Source organism: Phyllostomus discolor, chromosome 11, assembly GCF_004126475.2.
Source record: "Phyllostomus discolor isolate MPI-MPIP mPhyDis1 chromosome 11, mPhyDis1.pri.v3, whole genome shotgun sequence".
Lineage (NCBI taxonomy): Eukaryota > Metazoa > Chordata > Mammalia > Chiroptera > Phyllostomidae > Phyllostomus > Phyllostomus discolor.
Genome location: NC_040913.2, coordinates 42,948,675 through 42,970,142, shown reverse-complemented (window position 1 = coordinate 42,970,142; position 21,468 = coordinate 42,948,675). Strand labels below are relative to the sequence as shown.

At 38.6% G+C, this 21,468-nt stretch overlaps 1 protein-coding gene and 1 pseudogene across 2 annotated transcripts in view; one reads left to right on the top strand and one right to left on the bottom strand.

Annotated features, from left to right (window-relative positions):
* Window positions 1-12,215: 12,215 nt before the first annotated feature.
* LOC114508824 lies at window positions 12,216-13,366 on the bottom strand (annotated as a pseudogene).
* Window positions 13,367-15,308: 1,942 nt separating this feature from the next.
* The window catches only part of VWA8 (von Willebrand factor A domain containing 8), a 417,525-nt gene continuing 411,365 nt past the window's right edge, over window positions 15,309-21,468 (top strand). The window contains exon 1 of one of the 2 annotated variants that reach the window (XM_028526305.2): window positions 15,309-15,552. In XM_028526305.2, the coding sequence (XP_028382106.1) occupies window positions 15,390-15,552 (163 nt within the window). In that variant the 5' untranslated portion in view covers window positions 15,309-15,389. The remainder of the gene's footprint in view (window positions 15,553-21,468) is intronic. The other variant, XM_036011320.1, reaches the window with a different exon arrangement.

Genomic DNA, 21,468 nt, shown 5'->3' with positions numbered 1-21,468 from the left:
TTGAGGATGTTTTACAAAATAAAATAAGGCAGTCACAAAAGGACAAATACCATATGACTCTATGTATATGATGTGATGGTTATTTTATGTGTTAACTTGCCTGTGTCATGGGATGCCCAGTTATTTGTCAAATGTTCTCATGTGTCAGCGATAGTGTTTTTGAATAAGATTAACATGTGAAGTGGCAGACAGAGTGCCTTGCCCTCCTTAACGTGGGTGGCTTTTACCAATCTGTTGAAGGCCTGAATAGAACAAAAAGGCTCACCATCCTGTAAGAGAGAACTTCTGCCAGACTCTTTGAACTGAGACATTGGCCTTTTCCTGATTTTTGGATTCAAAATAAAACATCAGGTCTTCCTGGCTGCAAGCTGCCAACTTGCAGATTGATACAGTATCAGCTCTCCTGAGCCTCTAGCTTACTGACTGCAGATCAGCCTCCATAACTGTGTGAGCCAATTGCTTATAATAAATCTCTTTCTATATACTTATATCTATAGCTATCCATATCTATATAATCCATTAGTTCTCTTTCTCTGGAGAGCCTTGACCAATACATATGAAGTATCTAGAGCAGTCAAATTCATAGAGACAGAAAGTAGAATTATAGTCAGCAGAGGCTAAGAGAATAGGGAAAAGGGGATTAGTACTTAAAGGGTACAGAGTTTCAGACTGCAAATATGAAGAGTTCTGAGGCTGGATGGTGGTGATGGTAGCACAACAATATGAATGCACTTAACATATTAGTGTACACTTAAAATAGTTACGATAATAAATTCTATGTGCATTTTGCCACAATTTTTAAAAGTTGTAGAAGTTTTAAAAAGCCAGCTAATAGTCTTACCTATTAAACACACCAAAGTTAGCAGTGATGACAATAACCAAATGCAACAGTGTGACTATCTTTGCATTATTTACCAACCTCACTATACAGTTTGTGGTATACATAGCATGGTATCTGACGTTGGTGGGTGTAATGGCAGTCATCGCCAGCCTTGCTAATTTCCTGATACTTATTAAAAATGTAGAAAAAAGAACATATCATTTATCCAAGAAATACTTAAAGAGCACTTACTCTGCCAGGCAGCATTGTAGGCACTTGGGAGACAATGCTCAACCAGACAGTCCTCCTGAGGCTTAGGGCCCAGTGAAGGAGAGAGACAATAAATAAAAGGTAAATAGTACTTATAGATTGTGATGGGGCAATGAGATAGAGAATAGGAAAGGGACCAACTTTGATAGGATGTATAGGGAAGTTTCTCTGAGAAGTAGCATTTGTGATTGTGGTCCTCAGATGGAACTCAGCATTAGAAGAACGGATGTAACAGGCATTAAATCAGACACAAAGGTGGCTTTGGGAAATGGTTTCCAGATGTTGGACAGTATGGAGCAGGGACATTTGGGATGATGGGGTTCTCCCTTGCTGGCCTCTGTGATGCAGTACTGAAGTCAAGGATCAAAGAGTCTGACATACTATTTCTTTAGCTAGAAGTACATAGATTGATTAAAATGTTTCCTGAAAAGGCCTTGGGTGTAATGAAAATTATGGTGCTGCAAGGACTGAGCTTTCAACATTTGGCAAGACCCTATCTTGAATGGAAAGTTGTGCTAGAAGGATGTATCCCCCATTACAGACTTTGGGGGCCAGGAGAAATACATGTGTGGCCATCTTGCTTCCAGCAAGATTTTTCTTCTTTGTTAATAAGTTAGGAGCTGAATGTAACTCACAGTGATAATCTGCAGCTTAGCATATTTCCATATAGGTGGAGAGGCACTATGAAGTAACAAAACATCTCTCAGTTAAGCATCTCCTGAAAGGCTTCAAGGTAACAGCTGGCATCAGGTCAGAACTTCCAATTATGAGTGACAGTAAGGTATCAAACTTACATTAAATAAATATTTATATACTCACAGATACCCAAAGAGGTGGTTCAGACTTGGCTGATTCAGGGTTCAAACTCTATTCTCAGGACTGTTTCCCTTTGTCTTAACCATTTGTAATGCCTTTCTCTGGCTCAGGTAAGCTCCCCCTGAATTACAGCAAAGATGGGCCTGGCAGTTCTTGACTTGCATCGGGGTTGTAAGCACCTGCTGTCTTAGTAAAAAAGTTTTTGCAGCTACAGCCATTTCTGATAGTTTTCTGGTGCTGGATCAAGCTCTGAGTCACAGGCCCAACCCTGTTCCTGGCAAGGTGGGATTGCATGATTGACAGCCTCACCAGGTGTAGGAGTTGCCAGTGCCAAAGGAAAAGAAGTTAATTTCATTAGAAGAAGTGGAAGGGGAGTTCTGGCAGGCACTCAAAGCAGAGTATCTAGTAGAAACAGAAACCTACAAATTGTTCTTCTAGAGGAGAAGAGATAGAAGACCGTTGTGCCTTTTTATATGTTTTGTCAAATGTAACAAAAGCTACCTATGATAGTAATCAAGACTTCTAGACTACTTCCTAACACTGGAAGTACCCACTTAATACCCACTTAAAATCTTTTAAATTATTGAGTTGCCTAATTTTTGAAGATTGGTTACCCAAATTGTTAACATTTCCCAAATACCTACTTATTATTGAGTCCTCACAACACATTATTACATATTATTATTTCTGTTTTACAGACGAGGCTATTGAAGTGCAGAAAGGCTAAGCAATTTGCTCAATGTCATGCAACTGTAAGTAAAGGGTGATTGAAACCCATATGTACCTGGTTCCAAAGCCCTCAGTCCTACTACTTCACATTTCTTCTTCAATTCAAATGACTTCCTCACAGAGATTTGAGAATTTAAGCTGCTCAAGCATAGAGGAAGGAAAAAGCAATGTAAGTATACTGGAAACTTATTGAAAACATGTTTATGTTTTTAATATTGAAAGAGCTTTTAAAATCAGAGCAATATTTCAAAAATACATGAAGGAGAATTAGACAATTAGTGACAAAAATACAAATGACTTTTAAACTTATGAATAAATGTTCATCCACATTGGTAATCAAAGGGATTACTCTAAAAATTAGAATAGCAATGAGATATCAGTTTTGGAGTACCTAGTAGACAATGGCTTTCTTTATTTTTCCTCCTTTCTTAAAATTTGTTTTTAAATCCTCACCTGAGGATGTGTTTCTTTAAAACTGATTTTTAGAGAGAGAGAAAAACTTCAATATGAAAGGGAAACATGGGTCAGCTGCCTCTCACATGCACCCCAACCAGGGATCACATTCACAACCCCAGTATGTGCCAGGACCCAGAGTTGAACCCACAATATTTTGGTGTGACACACCAACCAACTGAGCCACCTTGCCAGAGCTTTCCTTCTTTCTTCTCTCCCTCTCTCCTCATCTCCCTCCCTTCCTTCAGCTACTTTACCCTGTGAAGGCAAGGGATCGGGAAGCAGAGACTCATGCAATGTGGTGATAGTAAATACTGATGCAATCTCTTTAGTTTCCCCAAATTTAGTTGTTTAAGACTGCTATGAGAAAAAAGAACCTCCTGAACCCCTTCTTCCTGATTTCCCTCAACTGTTTTAAACTCTTTTAGCTGATTTTTAGTATTTATCTTAATATCTCTAACAACATGCTTATATTGCTACCTGTTGAGTTTTCAGCTTTAGGCATAAGCTGTTGGCTTTCTACTTTGGAAGATGGGAATTTAGCTCTCATTCATTCCCTTTCCCTCACTAGTCACTATTCTCATATCTTGCTACTACAGTTCGGCCATAATTTTGTCTAGCTTAATATTCAATTTTACATTACTATGACTATGTAAATGCCCATTATAGTTGAGTTACTGTACAATATAATATAAATATAAGTATAATATAATACTATATTTTCCTGTGCATTCTATTTTCCTTGTAATTAATAATTATATTTTGTTTAGTTTTCACATATTCATTATTAACTCACTACATTCAAACCCTCTAGTGTTTTCCATTTTCCTGATAATACCTAGTGACTGATATTCTTGAAGGAGTCTCTTTGAACCCTCTGACCTCATCCCACGGAGACTGATGGCCTTTAGCCTGGTCTCCTTTCAATCACTCTTCACCATCATTCAGGGATTCTTGTTTCCTTTCTCCCATGTTACATTTCTATTTCCCAAGGTCTTTCTCTTTTTCTTTCTTGGCATATTCCCTCTCTTCCCAAAAGAGGTACATGGAAAATAAATTGTTTTTGAGATTTTGCATGTCTGAAAATGTCTCTTTTCTACCTTCAACTCTTAATTGATAGTTTGGCCGGGAATATTGTTCTTGGAAAAAAAACTTTTTTCAGAATTTTGAAGACATTACTTCATTGTCTTCTGGCTTCCAGTATTGCTATAGCAAGGGCAAATTTCTTCCTGGGGGCAAATATAATGTATAGCAAATATACATCTTGCTGTAATATACTCCTAAATAAAAATACACAACAAGAAGTGCCATTCATGCATTAAATATTTAAAATTTTAGATATTGTAAGTCATTGCAAAAGTTAAATAAAAAGTATCTTATTGTCATCTTTATTGTTCTGATGAACAGGTACCCAGGGGGGTTATAGTGTCTTCCCTCTCTTCCCCTTAACCATGACTTTGGAAGTTGAAGACCATTCTGATTATTGATTTTTATGTAAAGCCTGATTTTGTCTCTGGAAGCTCGCAGATTCTCTCTCTCTCTCTCTCTTTTTTTTTTTTTGTCCTTAGGTTACTGAAATTTCACTAATGGCTTTCTTGGGCTGAACAACTTTTAATTTGGACATTTGCTTCTTTCATTCCTGCAAAATTTTCTTGAATTTTGATGATTTCTTTCCTTCCCCCTTCATTCTGTTCTCTCCTTCAGGAATTCTTGAACTCTAGAATTTGTATGTTAGATCTCCTATACTGATTCTCTGAATTTTAAATCATTTTTTTCTTATTTTTTTTGTTCCCCTTTCTGGGCAACTTATTCAATTTTATCTGCTAATCTTACTATTGAGGTAATCTTATTTCTGCTATTAAAAAGCAGTCTTTATACACAACTAATTTTTGTCTTTGTTGATTCTCTTAACTTTGTTTTTTACTTCAGCAATTTTTGTCTTTACTATTCCTTCTCTCAGCTTCCTTTGGATTTAATCTATTATTTGTTTTTTATACTTAAGTTGAAAAATTTGCCTAGTGATTTTGCAGCCTTTAAGCACAGAATGGCTTTAGCTCCACATATAGGATTTAATGGGATGCATTTTCATTATTGTTCAGTTCCTAGTATTCCCAATTTTCTTTTCTTCTTTGATTCCTGAGTATGTAGAAGCAAATCTAGTTTTAAAAATTGGCATAAAATTTATTTTTACATAATTATATTACTATCAAAAATTGTGTTCTCTATCTTTGATTTTTGTTTAATTTACTTTATATCTTTCAATATAACCGATCTTTAATGTTCTATTTGTTCTTACAAGTAATGTACACTCTCCAAATGATGCTTGCTGATTTTCTGTGTTCGTCAAATAAAGCTTGTTAATAGTTATTTTAAAATATCCTATATATATTTACTAATTTTAAATTAAAATTATTGGTTTATATATCTTTTAATAACAATTAAATACTGCATATTCATGCCTTAAACCCACCTGAGTTTCAAATAGAAGCCACAAATTCTTAGAAGAAAAAAAATAATTCTACCTAGAATCAAACAGACAGACATGATATCCTGCTGTTTCTTCTGCCTAGTCTACTGTTTAGCAAACTGGGTAGCCCTTTGTCAGTCCTGGCTTTATGCTGGGGTCTTGGACCTCCTTCCTGTTGTTACTGTAGACACCAGAGATAGTAGAAGTAGATGTCTCCAAGGCCCCCAGCACCTTCAACGATTCCTTACTCTTCTTCCAGCTTCGTACCTGGTTTTAGAAAATTTTCCATACTTTCATATAAGGTTGGAAATTTATTTTGAATCATATTTACACATATTTTATCCAGTATTAGGTGTTTTGTTGCAGGGGGTTTCTGGTAGTATATCTTCTCTCCCTCTCTCTCTCTCTCTCTCTCTCTTTCTCTCTCTCCCCTTCCCTCCCCTCCCCTTTCTTTTCTTTCTTTCCTTCCTCAACTGGTCATGTTTTTGACTGTTCTTATTTCATGAAGACTGACTGTTTTTGTAACCTTGTTAAGCATCACAAGAAACACTCCCCCTACCCCGCCATTGCTGTAAAAACTTTTCAGAGGTTTACATACCCTCTGAATTGACAGGATGTTACTCTATTTTTTGTTCCACAGTATTTTAAAAATAGTTTCCATTTTCCCCTTTTATTACTTATTTTTGAATATAGAATGATCTGTTCTGACCTGATGTTTGCAAGCAGACAGGCCAGTCAAATTCTATCCACTCTGTGCTTGTCAAATTCCCTTCATAGAATTTCAGATTTAGCAGGCTTTAGCTTGTGTGGTTCCTTTGGGATGAACCCATAAAACAGATGGGATGCTTTCATGCCTTACCACACACATGACTTTCCCATACACTGGATAGATGGAATTGAAGAAAAACTACAGTTACAAGTTTTCTCTGGGTTGTGTTTCTGCTTGTGTCCTTGTCTAAGAGCATTTCACTATGTAAAGGGTCCCTCATCTGTTCTTTTCATTCCTCTTTTCTCCAGTTCCCTACTCAGTTTTATTTTATTTTGGTTGCTTTTGAATGAGGTAAGAGTACTTACAAACTGTTTTAGAGAAGTGCAGAAGAGAATGAAGAGGTGGGACAGCCTCAGCAGCAAAACAGAACAAAAGAGGGAACTATTATCTAGCTTTATGACTCAAATGTGTGGCATGTAGTTGCTCTCCTATGGATACTGCTAAAAGGGCATGGTCTTGGGCCCTTCCAGACCTCTTATATCAGGATCTCAGAGTGGGGGTGAGCATGAAGCCTGGAAAGTACATTTTAACAACTTCTCCAAATGATCAGGATGTACACTGGTGTCTGGAACCACTGGTATGGACTTGTGACTTCTCACTAGAGTGGACATTAAGGAGAAATGAAGCACCTACCTTCTTCTAATTGGACATAGCAGCGATGGATTATTAATTGCATTTCTATCCAGTTACATTAGTGTAGTAGGTACAAAATATTCCCCACAGCATCTGGAAAATGCTTAATAGTCAATACCAGTTTTTGGTAGTGTGATTTTTAAAAAATGTATGATTATTTTAGTGAGAATATGAGAGAAGTTACATAGGGAGTGTGATGGATATCTCTTAAAACCAAATACCTCTGGTTCATCTTTTGTATATTTTTAAGGTCTATTCTTTCCCATTCATCAAGGGAAAGTTCATTGCTTTGAGCAAGAGACTATTTTTACTGCCACATAGCTGGAACTAAGTGCTTCTTATCTTTCTTACTCAATTCACAGTTCATGTCACTGTCTTAAAAGTGATAAAAATATCCAGGGGTTAGTCAATTTACCTATAAGATGAAGTCCAACTTCTTCCAGCTATCAGAGATTCTTCTCTCTGTTCCTAACTTGAGTCTTTTTCTCCTGCTCTGATAATACTTGCTCTTATTCTCTAAAAATTCCATCCCTCTCTCTTGGCTGGTCTCACTGTCCCTATAAAACAACCATGCTTGTTAGAACTCTTAAGTTCTACTGATGCTCTATACTCTTCATCTTTGTTTATCCAAATATAAACTAGCATTAAAGTAAAGCTCTGGTGCTACCTCTTCTCTGGCTCAAAATTCTTCTTCACATTGCATATTTGCCACAGTCCCAATGTTTTTCAGTCTTATTTCTACAAGCTGCTTAGGTACTTGACCTCCAGCACATCCCTCTCTGATTCTCAGTTTTATCATGTATTCTAAACTCTCTGTGTCTTTGTATATGCTTTTCTGTCTGCCATATATGATATGCCTTTTTCTCAGCCTAACAAACTCTTTCATCTTCTTCAAGAATTATTTCAAATATTACCTCCTCTGTGAAACCTTACTGACCTCTCTCAGGTAAAGTGCTCCACTTCTGAGTATCTTGAATCTAAATATCTTAAACATGTGTCTCATTGTATTGTATTGTTTTTAAAAACTTTGCATACTTTAATTTCAAAACAAAATAAATATCCTCCAGCCCCCACAATACACAATATCTCCATCCAATGTCAAATGTGGGAAGGAAAAGGTTGATACCCTTGTATCCTGCTCTAAGGGGGGTCACAATGCAGCAGGGTGAAGACACAAGCCCTGGAGATTGTCATGTTCTGAGTCTTCTTATCAAAGATTTCTTTTTTTTCCATTTTCCATTAAAAATATATTATTTATTATGCTATTACAGTTGTCCCATTTCCCCCCTTTATTCTCAGCTGCCCTGTACCCCACATCCTACCCACACCCTCACTCCTTAGTTCATGTCCATGGGTCATATACATAAGTTCTTTGGCTTCTACATTTCCTATACCATTCATAATCCCCCCTGCCCATCTATTTCAAAGCTACCATTTATGCTTCTTATTCTCTGTACCTTCCCCCCTGCCTCCCTCTCCAACTCCCCGTTGATAACCCTTCATGTGATCTCTATTTCTGTGAATCTGTTCTAGTTGTTTGCTTAGTTTATTTTTTTATTTTTTTATTTTTTAGGTTCAGTTGTTGATAGTTGTGAGGTTGTTGTCATTTTACTGTTCATAGTTTTTGATCTTCTTTTTCTTAGACAATTCCCTTTAACATTTCATATAATAAGGGCTTGGTGATGATGAACTCCTTTAACTTGGTCTTATCTGGGAAGCACATTAACTGCTGCTCCATTCTACATGATAGCTTTGCTGGATAGAGTAATCTTGGATGGAGGTCCTTGCCTTTCCTAACTTTGAATACTTCTTTCCAGACCCTTATTGCCTGTAAGGTTTCCTTTGATAATCAGCTGACAGTCTGATGGGAACTCCTTTCTAGGTAACTCTTTTCTTTTCTCTTGATGGTTTTAAGAGTCTCTTCTTATCTTTAAGCTTGCGCAATGTAATTATGATGTGTCTTTGTGTGTGCTTCCTTGGGTCCAACATCTTTGGGACTCTCTGAGCTTCCTGGACTTCCTAGAAGACTATTTCCTTTGCCAGATTGGGGAAGTTCTCCTTCATTATGTTTTCAATTTCTTGCTCTTGTTCTTCTCCTTCTGGCACCCCTATGATTCAGATGTTGGAATGTTTAAAGTTGTCCTGGAGGTTCCTAAGCCTCTCCTCACGTTTTTGAATTCTTGTTTCTTCATTCTGTTCTGGTTGAGTATTTCTTTCTTTCTTCTGCTTCAAACCATTGATTTGAGTCCCAGTTTCCTTCTTATCAATGTTGGTTCCCTGTACATTTTCCTTTATTTCACTTTTCATAGTTTTTACTTTCTCCTCTATTTTGTGACCATGCTCAACCAATTCTGTGAGCATCCTAATTACTAGTGTTTTGAACTGTGCATCTGATAGGCTGTGTATCTCTTTGTCACATAGTGGTATTTTTTCTGGAGCTTTGACCTGTTATTTCATTTGGACCATTTCCTCCCCCTCAGGGCACCAATTACATAGTAAGGGGTGGAGTCTTAGGTATTCACCAGGGTGGGGTAAACCACACTTGTGCTTTGTGGCACTATATGTGGGGAAGGGGTCTGAGAAGGAACAATGTTGCTTGCTCTGCTCTCTGTCAGGTTTCAGTTACTTTCTCCACTACCCACAAACAAATTGGGCCCTTCTTGTGCTGATTCCCTGGTAGGTGGGTTTGCGTACATTCTAGAATCCTGTGGGTCTCTCCAATAAACTCTCCTGTGAGGCTGGGAGTTTCTCCCACTGCCATAACCCCCACAGGTTTTTTCACTCAGAGGTTTTGAGACTTTATTTCTCCATGCTGGAACCCTGGATTGCATGGTCTGTCTCACTCCCCAGTTTCTCCTCCTAGTTTATCTGCACACAAATGTTGTACTGACTCATCCCCAGATGCTGCCTTGCCCACCCAGGTCATCCAGCCGATGCCTTGCTGCTTGTGTCTCTGCCCCAGCTGCCCGTCACTGTCTCTCCTATCTGGTCTGGATGAATGTTTCTTTAACTCCTCGGTTGTTGGACTTCCACACAGTTAGATTTTCTGGCAGTTCTGGTTGATTTTGGTTTTTAATTTTTTTCTTGTCCTTGTTTTAGTTGTGTGAGGATGCACAGTGTACCTCCATCTTATCTGGAAGTCCTCCTTATCTGAGATTTCTTTTATGAGTTTGGAGAGGTCCTCAAACTTGGCCTTGCTATTGTCCATTTTCTTTTTCCCCTCTTCATTGCCAGGTAGCTCCAGACCCTTCTTGGTAACTGAGACCAGACTCTTCCCATCAAATGCCTTGAGCTGCTGCACACAATACTCATCAATAGGCTCTATTATATATACTGTCTCTATGACTGACTTCCACACTCTCTCCAGAGAAGCAGAATTGGCAACTGGCTTTTTGCTTTCACCAGTGATGTAACAGATGGACTTCTGGGTCTCATTTATGTGAAAGAAATATTCCAAAAGAGAAGTTATTTCATCTCCTAATTAAATGGGAGGTGTGATACTGTAAAATCTCATAAAGACATCACCAATCAGTAGAGTCCTCATAGATCCTAAACTTTAGGTTTTTAGAGAATGCTTTGTAGAATTTCTTATAGTTCTCCAGTCTCCTACCAGCTCAGAGAGGAGCTCAAGACATTCTTTCTTTTTAAATTTTATTTTAATTGTTGTTCAAGTACAATTTTCTTTTACTCCCATCCAAGCCCACCCACCTAGCCCTCCCCACCTCCCTCCCATTTCCACCCACCCCTAGTTTTTGTCCATATGTCCTTTATACTTGTTCCTGTAAACCCTACCCCTTTTCCCCCAAATTCCCCTGAAATTTCCTCCCCTCTCCCCTCTGAACACTGTCAGCCTGTTCTCTATTTCACTGTCTTTGGTTATATTTTGCTTGTTTTGTTGATTAGGTTCCTGTTAAAGGTGAGATCATGTGGCATTTGTCTTTCACTGCCTGGCTTATTTCGCTTAGCATAATGCTTTCCAATTCCATCCATGCTGTTGCAAAGAGTAGGAGCTCCTTCTTTCTTTCTGCTGCATAGAATTCCATTGTGTAAATGTACCACAGTTTTTTGATCCATTCATTTACTGATTGGCACCTAGGTTGCTTCCAACACTTGGCTATTATAAATTGTGCTGCTATGAACATTGGGGTGCATAGGTTCTTTTGGACTGGTGTTTCAAGGTTCTTAGGATATAATCCTAGCGGTGGAATTTCTGGGTCAAAAAGCAGATCCATTTTTAGTTTTCTGAGAAAATTCCATACTGTTTTCCATAGTGGTTGTACCAGTCTGCAGTCCCACCAACAGTGCACTAGGGTCCCCTTTTTCTCCACAACCTCTCCAACACTTGTTATTTGTTGCTTTGTTTCTGATGGCCATTCTGACTGGTGTGAAGTGGTATCTCATTGTGGTTTTAATTTGCATCTCTCTGATAGCTAGCGATACTGAACATCGTTTCATGTGTCTTTGGATCTTCTGTATGTCCTCCTTGGAGAAGTGTCTGTTCAAATCCTTTGCCCATTTTTTTAATTGGGTTGCTTGTCTTCTTGGAGTGGAGTCATGTAAGTTCTTTATATATTTTGGAGATTAAACCCTTGTCTGAGGTATCATTGGCAAATATGTTTTCCCATACAGTTGGTTCTCTTTTTATTTTGATACTGTTTACTTTAGCTGTGCAGAAGCTTTTTATTTTGATGAGGTCCCATTTGTTTATTCTTTCCTTTATGTCCCTTGCTCTAGGGGACATATCAGTAAAAAAGTTTCTGCATGAAATATCTGAGATTTTCTTGCCTATGTTCTCTTCTAGGACTTTAATGGTGTCACATTTTATATTTAAGTCTTTTATCCACCTTGAATTTATTTTTGTATAAGGTGTAAGGTGGTAAGTTTTTTGCATGTAGGTGTCCAGTTCTCCCAACACCATTTGTTGAAGAGGCTATTGTTACCCCATTTTATGTTGCTGCCACCTTTGTCAAATATTAATTGACCATAGAGGCTTGGGTTTATTTCTGGGCTCTCTGTTCTGTTCCATATGTCCATGTGCTGGTTTTTATGCCAGTACCAGGCTGTTTTGATTACAGTGGGCTTGTAATACAGTTTGGTATCAGGTATTGTGATCCCTCCTACTTTGCTCTTTTTTTTTCCTCAAAATTGCAGCAGCTATTCGGGGTCATTTATGGTTCAAGACATTCTTAACAATGTTTTTATGAATGAACATCAAGATTTTTCTTTGCTGCAGGATTTCTCAGATGTTCAAGGGTAAGTCCTCAGAGTAAACCACACGAGAGATGAAGCTGAGATACTCTGGTATCAACTCATCCCAGCTGTCCATAATGAACACATGGTGGACATAGAGTTATGCTGTTGCTCTTGTTCTCAAAGAGGTCAACAGGAGCCTGAGCAGGTGAATAGCAATACCCTGAATTCAAACTGACCTTCATATGAGGTGCTTGACTGCCAAGTGATCTTCCCAGTCATTAGTAAGGCTCTTCTAGAACTCTCCATAGTCTTTCTGGGTGATATCATCGGGGTTTCTGATCTAAATGGGCTTAGTCTTGTTCAGTTCTTCCTGATCAATATATTTTCCCTGATTCATCTTTGTTTTCTTTTTCTTATCCTTAGCACTATCATCCTCCTCATCTTAGCTCACATCTTCAGTCTTGGTCTTCTTCTCATCATCTTTATCTTCCTCTTCCTTCTCACCTTTCTCTTCTTCTCCTTCATCACAAGTGATTTCTTTCTTTTATTCCTTATCTTAATAAACGGTGATGGGATAACCTATGAACTGTGAGTGCATATTCACCACTTCTTTGACCTAACTCTCCACTAAGTACTCAGTCTGGTCTTCTTTAAGGTGAAGGATCACTTTGGTATTCTGGCCAGTGGGCTCACCGTAACCACGGTGAGGCTTGTACAGTGTAGGAACCCCCAGAAGAAAACTCCCAAGCATACTGCTCATCATCACTGTATTTTGTGATCACAACTACTTTCTCTGTCACCAGGTAGGCAGAATAACAGCCAACAAATTTGTCCAGTCATGGGGATGTCTGCACCAGCCTGCAGAGCCTCCAAGCTTGCCTTAATACCAAATTTGGCAATGGTTCTCAGATTATTTATGAGGTTATCTTTGGTCATGCCAATGCCTATGTCTACCAGAGTCAGGGTATGTTTGTGGGGGTTGGGGATTATGTCAATCTTCCAACCTGAAAGCCAGGCTCTCATAGCATATCCTATTGAGGGAATCAAAAGCATTACTGATCATCTCCTGAAAGAATATTTCCTTGTTGGAATAGAAGGTATTGATAATGAGAGACATGAGTTGGGCAATTTCTGCCTGTAAGACAAAAGTCACCACCTCCTCCTCTCCATGGTGCATTTCCTCAGGCATCTTAAAGATGAAGAAATGCAAGTGACAGAGAACAGAGTGGGCAGGGACTGTGTCAGTTCACACACTGCAAGAGTGATGTGCAGGGGCTAACTCAAGTGAGATGTATTATAATTCTTTATTTGTATGTTTGTTTTTTATACTTGATGTGAACTCATTGGCACATGGTACATAGTGGGGTACTGGTTTGTTACACAAGAGTTGTCCAGTAAATATTGTTGAATATTAAATGTTCTAACTTGTTTGATCTTCCCATTGTCTTAACTCCAAGAGCTCTCAGTGCTTACGTTAGTCATTTTGCTAAATTACTTTAGATTGTTCTGCCACTAAATGGTGTGTACTGGATTCCAGTAAGAGTAAATGAAAATGCACCAATCAAGGTACTTAACTCTTTCAGCCTTAGTTTAGCCATCTGTAAAACGGAGTATAGTAATAGTATAATACCCCAATCCAAATTGTTGCTGTGTGAAATGAGATAATGCATTAAAGTTATTAGCAAAATACCTGGGTCATAGTATGTACTCAATGTGGGCAAGCATTTCATAAACTGTTACATCTTACATTTTCCCTAGCACTGTTACAGCCCTGTTGTGATGTTCATAAGAGAACATGTAGTAAAACCATGGTGCAATGCACTACACAAATGTTTTCCTTTATTATCACTGTCTCCCCAAGTAGTTTAGAAGACTGTTTCAGCCTTTACCCCTTAAATCTAAGTCCTCAGCAAGAAACAAAGTTTTCTTCTGCTCAGCTCCTTTCTTTTATAGCCTCTTATCACGTTCTTCTCAGCACATACAAGGTTAGCATGTTAGGCGCTCGGTACAGATTTAAAGATAGCAGCAACTCTAGAGTTAACAAATCCTTTGAGTGAAGCCTCTGCCTTCTTTTTGATGCTTGTGTTGTATACCTGATTTTAACATTTTTGCCTCAGTCAATTCACCCATGACATTTGGGAGATGCAGAATTAGGCTTAGTTTGCTTTGTGGTAGGAACACTTCTGCTGCTGGCATGTATGAAAGGGAAGCAGTCTTAGCCAGTGTCCTACTTTTTTCTGTTACTAAAGAAACAAATTACATTTATATAACTCTTGCACTCCAGAATGATCCAAACAATGCTACACTTGGGTCCTCTCTGACATTTTGGCAATTTCTGTGTGTCACTAGGATATGAGCTTTCTATTTAAAATTTAGTAGAAAAAATGAGGCGCAAGGCTCTCAAATACTGTATGCAAACACTGGTATGGCTACAATGAATCAAGACAGGCAAAAGTTTTGACAATCTCGTGAAAACATCCTACATTTCTGAAAAGGATTTGAAGTGGCGTACAGGGAAAATGCCCTATAATAAGACCCAGCTTTTAATCAGCAAAGAAGGCTTAGTACAAACACCTGACAAGCCACACCATCAAACTCTCCTAAAACCCTCAGCATTTCCCACGCTCCGGAGAGCCTACACTGGCAGGGGTATGAAACTCATTTTCACAACGATGGGGGTGGGGTCGCACATCTGCCTCAGGGTTCCCTTCAAAGGGCCAAATGTAATTTTAGGACTGTATAAATGTAACTACTCCTTAACACTGAAGTGAGAGCTTGGCACTACCTCTGGGTAGAAACAAGGTGTGGGTGGATAAAACAAGGTGGAGGGCCGGATTTTGCAAGCGGGACTGGTGTTTGCCACCTATGGCTTACAGGATTGCAAGTGAACCAAGGGAGGCGGGCCCCCTGAATCCAGGTGCACAGGAGAAGGCGAGGAGCCTGAGTCACGCACAGGAATCCAGCGTCCCAACTCCATGGCAGGAGCACCCAAGTGGCCAGCCAGGCCCCATGCTCCGCCTGCCAGTGGGCCCGGGTCAGCTCCCTCGGCTCACTCTCCCTGGGCTCCCGGTCCCGCCGGCACTCACGGCCCAAGCCGGTGGTGCCGCTGCTCCGGGGGAAGGAGTTTCCGGCGGACTCCGCGCGGTGCAGCTTCCTGTTCCCCGAGCCCTGCCACTCCGCCAGTCCGTGGCGCCGGTAGTCCGGGAGTCCCGACCAGCCCCAGCAACGCCCCCGGCCCCATGCAGTCCCGGCTCCTGCTCCTCGGGACACCCAGCGGTCCCGGAGGCGCGGCCGCTAGGCGCGTGCGGCTGCTCCTGCGGCAGGTGGTGCGGAGCCGACCGACTGGCGCCGGGTGGGGGCCGGAGGTCAGACTGCTCCACACCGGGGCGGGGGCCGAGACAGGTAACCCTTGGATGCCCCTGCGCGCCCCCGCCTCACCCTCCCTGCTACTTCGCAGCGTTTGGGAAACTGCTGTGTAATGCCGCGTAAAGCATTTGAACTCTGGGCCTCAGTCAGTAAGCCGAGGGGGTCTGTACTACGGTTTCTGACGACTTGGAATACTTAGTGCTTTCTCGTTCTCCCGCTGCTGCTTTTACCCATTGCTGCTTTTACCCCCAAAATTCTGACTTACAGTACACACAGAGGTTAAGGCAGAAGCCCCTAGAGTTTGCTGAAAGCCAGACTTTGACCTTGCTCTCTGAGTCTCAAGGGCCTGGAAGCCGATTTGTGCCATATGCCAGCTAGGGCTAGTGGTGTCTTAGAAGTGCACATTCTCTCTAAAGAACTCATCGTTCATGGTGTTCTAAATGTATTCTTGAGCCTTTCCAAGTTTTACAGGAATTTTATTTTCTCACAGGTTCACATTTTCTTAGAGCTGAAAATTAAAGTTTAATTAAGTTAAAACCCCTGACGCTACAATCTAGGTCATCGAGACCCAGAGGGAAAAGTGAGTTGCTGGAGATCACACAGCGAACTAGTGACTACATTAGCTCTGAGTTCTAAGCCTAGTTTTTTTTTGTTTGTTTTTTTTTTTTTTTGTCTCTATCTGAACTGGTTTTAGGAATCCCTTCTGTGTTGAAGTTAGAGCATTTGTTCTGGTTAAAGGAAGGGATGTATATTGTTGCTGCTTTTGATTGGCAAAAAGTGATTTTAGGCAAGGTTTTGTCAATGTTGTTGCTTAGAATAATGGAGGTTTTCACTATGATATTGTAGGTTTCGTTGTTCCTCTTGCTTTCCACGTTTTCCATGCTCCAGATAATTCTCCTTGTCAGGAAATGAGGGAGTTGAAGTCCCATACATTTTATTTCATTCATTCATTCACTGAACAATTTGTTTTTCCTCTGTGGAGTTGTGATGTCAAATTTTACCCCTTATCAATTACTGTGACTTCTAGGGTATTTGTTTATTCCTTTGTGTGTTTTTTTTGTTCTTTGAGCTTTTGTTTGTTGCTCCTTTGTTCTAGAAGGCAAAGGTCAAGGGGGAAAGTGTAGCATAATCTGTAACTTGGGTTTTGAAGTTAGCCTGGGTTGCACTGTCTAAATGCGGGGATTTGAGGGTAGATGACTTAATTTTTTAACTGTAAAATGAGGATAAGGTGAGTATATCTGATAGGGTTGTCGTGAGGCTTTTGTTAGTTAATACAATCCCCGGCATATGTTGATATTCAGTGAAAGTTAGCTTCTTTATTATTCTTAGTGTATGTGTTTTCAGCTTTGTGAGAGTAATTCTGTTTCCTTGGCTTGCTTTAGAAGAACTGAAACCAGTTCCTTTTAGATTGAGAACTATCAGAACTATCTGGGTAGGCAGATAGAACAGAGTTAGTTTATGTGAACCTTCTAAAAAAGAAAAAAGTGTTATTTGTGCATGAGTAATACATGTTAATTTAAAAAAACATTAGAAATCCATGTGGGTGTGAATTTTTAAAGTCTCTATTACATGGGTATTGGTGATTAGCTGTCCTAAAAATTTGTGTTATATCCAACAAATCAAAATACAAGCTTTGCTCCAAATGTGAGGCTCATGGACATATTACAGACAACATACTGACTTAAATTCAGTCATTGATTTTGGCAAGATCCACAAGGAATAGGTATGAGGACTGTGGTTAAATGCAGCTGGAAATGCACCACAAATCTGGACTCAAGTAAGAACAGCTCTGAGCCAGGTAAGCAGGAGGCAAAATCTTTGCTACCCTGGGCCATGACATTGACCATCAAGGTTGAGGTGTCCTATTTTAAATCAGAAGTCATACACAGACAAATGTAAAACCACGAATAGCAGTATGCCTTAATTACAATTTAGTTTGGAAAGATGCTCTCCGCAGCACTCACACATGCGACTATTACCTCCTCTCTGCATATAATTGACCCCTCTTCCTAATAGTAGTTTGGAAAGAGCAACAAGGTACACAAAACAACAGATACAAGTTATATACTGTTCTTATTTTTCTTGGATGGTATGTATATGTTTATCTTTACATTCTTTTTAGTGCCTATCAACCCTTTGTATCTAATAAACACTCAGTGGCTTGTTATGTTAAAAGTTCACACAGAGAACGAACAGGAGAGGCTGAATTGCCTTGTTGGCTTTCAAGATAGAAGCTTTATAAAATGTTGTAAGCAGAAGGGAGGGTCATTTATTTTAAGGAAAAAAAAATCCAAACCCACAGCTTTTTATCTCTTGCTATCAGAAAGTCTTATTATCCATAATTTATCAATTCTTTGCATTTCTTCACTTCATAGTAGTATGGTATTTTGGTTTTAGGAACAAAGAGGTTAACAAGGAGGTTATCTACTGCAAAGAGGTTTCAATAGAAATTATTGTAGTGTTTCACAGTTAGAGCCTAGCAAGTCGGTTCAGTAGCATTGTGATGTTAAAAAGTTTCAGATGTACCGTAGATCAAATCAAATGATAAACCTGGAAACATAACTTTATAAATCCACTGTGACATATTTAGTGTTGTTCTTTAATACCATTATAATTTATAGGAATTCATTGCCTTATTACTATGACTTTGGTGTATGAAATAAAAATTTTAATAGAAATATTTTAAACTACTTTTTGTATAAGAAATCTATGTTTATTATAGAAATGCAAAAAATACAAATTCCCTAAAACATAACCCTCCTATACAGATTCATAATTGTCAACTTTTTGATGTTATTCCCATCAGATTTTATAATGTATTTATTATTTATATGACTATAATTCCATTTTAAAAATAGGGATTGTATGTTTTATAATTTAGTCTCAGTCATTATTATGAACATATTAACATAGTCATAAATATTATATTTGGTTATTTTAAATAGGTACTAATTTCATATATTTGCCTATATATAATTAGTTTACCAATTTTCCATTCTTGGATGTTCAGGTTGTCTATTTTTTTTTATAAAGATTTTTTATTTATTCACTTTTAGAGAGGGAAGGGAGGGAGACAGAGAGAGAGAGAGAAACATCAATGTGCGGTTGCTGGGGGTTATGGCCTGCAACCCAAGCATGTACCCTGGCTGGGAATCGAACCTGCGACACTTTGGTTCGCAGCCCGTGCTCAATCCACTGAGCTATGCCAGCCAGGGCTAGGTTGTCTATTTTTAAATATAGAAACAGTGCAATAAATATCTACCTATATGCATTTTTGTGATTTTAAGATTATATTCTTGGGGTGTAATAGAATTGATGACTGTGGGGAGGGGAAATGAAGAACTATGGCTTCACCTGAGAAATATGGTATAAAGGGGAAAACTGTAGTATGGTTCAGGTCTTACCACTGTATTTTCTAGTTGTTAACTTTAGGGAAATTATTAACTACTTTGAACCCAAGGCAGGCTGTTTTGACCCTGGGAACATTGTGATCCTAATGCGTATTAAAGAATTTAGCAATAAAGTCCCAGAACAATTATAACCTAATAAATCGTTGGGAAGTCCTGTATTATTAGGAGAATATACAACATGAATATTGCTGCTATATTTGGTTTTCTCTTCAGTCTAAGTTTTGTATTACAAAAAAAAATGTCGACCAGTGGTGATTCCCCTTCTGCAGGGACCATTCGGCAATATCTAAAGACATTCCTGGTTGTTATAAATAAGAGGAAGGGGATGTTACTAGTATCTAGTGGGTAGAGGCCAGGGATACTACTAAACATTTTACAGTGCACAGGACAGCCCCCCGAACAAACAGTTATTCCACCCCATATGTCAGTAATGCTGCTGTTGAGAAACCCTGCACTAATGCAACATGTATGCCAAAGCTACAAGTCATTGAATTGTGAGCTCATTTCATAGCTTGGATTATCCTAAAGGATGTATATTTATTAACATAGTCTAAAGTTTACAATTTTCTGTGGATTAAGAGCATTAAAAGCATTTTTTAGATGGACTACCACAGATGTCCCTGAGATACATAACTGAGAAAAGTATTTTTGAGATGAGTAAAGATCTTGACAATATAGCAGCTTTGAAATATCTGGGGAAAATATCCAGATTTCTCATGAGTTAGCTAAGAATTAAATAAAAACTATCAGTCATATAAAAATTATTTAACAATTGTTGGAAACTAACAATATTAAATAAAACTCTGATAATACTATATACTGAAAAATTTGTTATTGATTAAACATCAATGAAGTAAAATGGTTTTTAACCCATGTTGATGGCCACAAAGGAGAATGTGAAGTTTTAGATTATATAATTGGTAAAATTCCATATGGACAAAAAAGTGATTTATTCTAAAAGAATGCTTTAATAAAATGTACTGTATAAAAATTGAGCAGAATCCTTTGCCTTAATTTTTTTCTGGAAGCTAATTACTTGATTAAAGTTTGTGAATGTTAATATTATTTTGATTATAATATTTGTTTTCAGAATATCCTCAGGGACAAAATGTCCTACATTGCACTTTGAGCATACAAATGTTTTCTTTGTAAAATAGGAATTGTTACACTTGCTCTGCCTGGCTTTACTTGAAAAAAAAATGTATTAGCTAGTAATCATTTTTTTTTAGAATGGGGATTTTTAAAAAATATATTTTATTGATTATGCTATTACAGTTGTCCCATTCCCCCCCCCTTTATTCCCCTCTACCCTGCACACCCCCTCCCACCCATTACTACCCGTCCCCTTAGTTCATGTTCGTGGGTCATATATATAAGTTCTTTGGCTTCTGCATTTCCTATACTATTCTTAACCTCCCTTTGTCTATATTCTGCCTACCATTTATGCTACTTATTCCCTTAGATTTTCCCCCATTCTCCCCACCCCTTCCACTCTGATAACCCTCTGTGTGATCTCCCTTTCTGTGATTTTGTTTCTGTTCTAGTTGTTTGCTTAGTTTGTTTTTGTTTTTTTTTAGGTTTGGTTGTTGATAGTTGTGAGTTTGTTGTCATTTTACTGTTCATAGTTTTGATCTTCTTCTTTTTCTTAGATAAGTCCCTTTAACATTTCATATAATAAGACCTTGGTGATGATGAACTCCTTGAACTTGACCTTATCTGGGAAGTACTCTACCTGCCCTTCCATTCTAAATGATAGCTTTGCTGGATAGAGTAATCTTGGATGGAGGTCCTTGCCTTTCATGACTTGGAATACTTCTTCCCAGCCCCTTCTTGCCTCCCAGGTTTCTTTTGAGAAGTCAGCTGATAGACTTATGGGAACTCCTTTGTAAGTAACTGTCTCCTTTCCTCTTGCTGCTTTTAAGATTCTCTCCTTATCTTTAATCTTATGTAATGTAATTATGATGTCCCTTCATGTGTGCTTCCTTGGGTCCAACATCTTTGGGACTCTCTGAGCTTCCTGGACTTCCTAGAAGTCTATTTCCTTTGCCAGATTAGGGAAGTTCTCCTTCATTATGTTTTCAAATAAGTTTTCAACTTCTTGCTCTTGTTCTTCTTCTGGCACCCCTATGATTCAGATGTTGGAATGTTTAAAGTTGTCCTGGAGGTTCCTAAGCCTCTCCTCACGTTTTTGAATTCTTGTTTCTTCATTCTGTTCTGGTTGAGTATTTCTTTCTTCCTTCTGCTTCAAATCGTTGATTTGAGTCCCAGTTTCCTTCTTATCACTGTTGGTTCCCTGTACATTTTCCTTTATTTCACTTTTCATAGCTTTTACTTTTTCCTCTATTTTGCAACCATGCTCAACCAATTCTGTGAGCATCCTGATTACTAGTGTTTTGAACTGTGCATCTGATAGGCTGTGTATCTCTTTGTCACTTAGTGGTATTATTTTCTGGAGCTTTGATGTGTTCTTTTATTTGGACCTTTTTTTTTTTGTCTCCATGTGCCTGTTACGCAGTAAGTGACAGAGCCTTAGGTATTCACC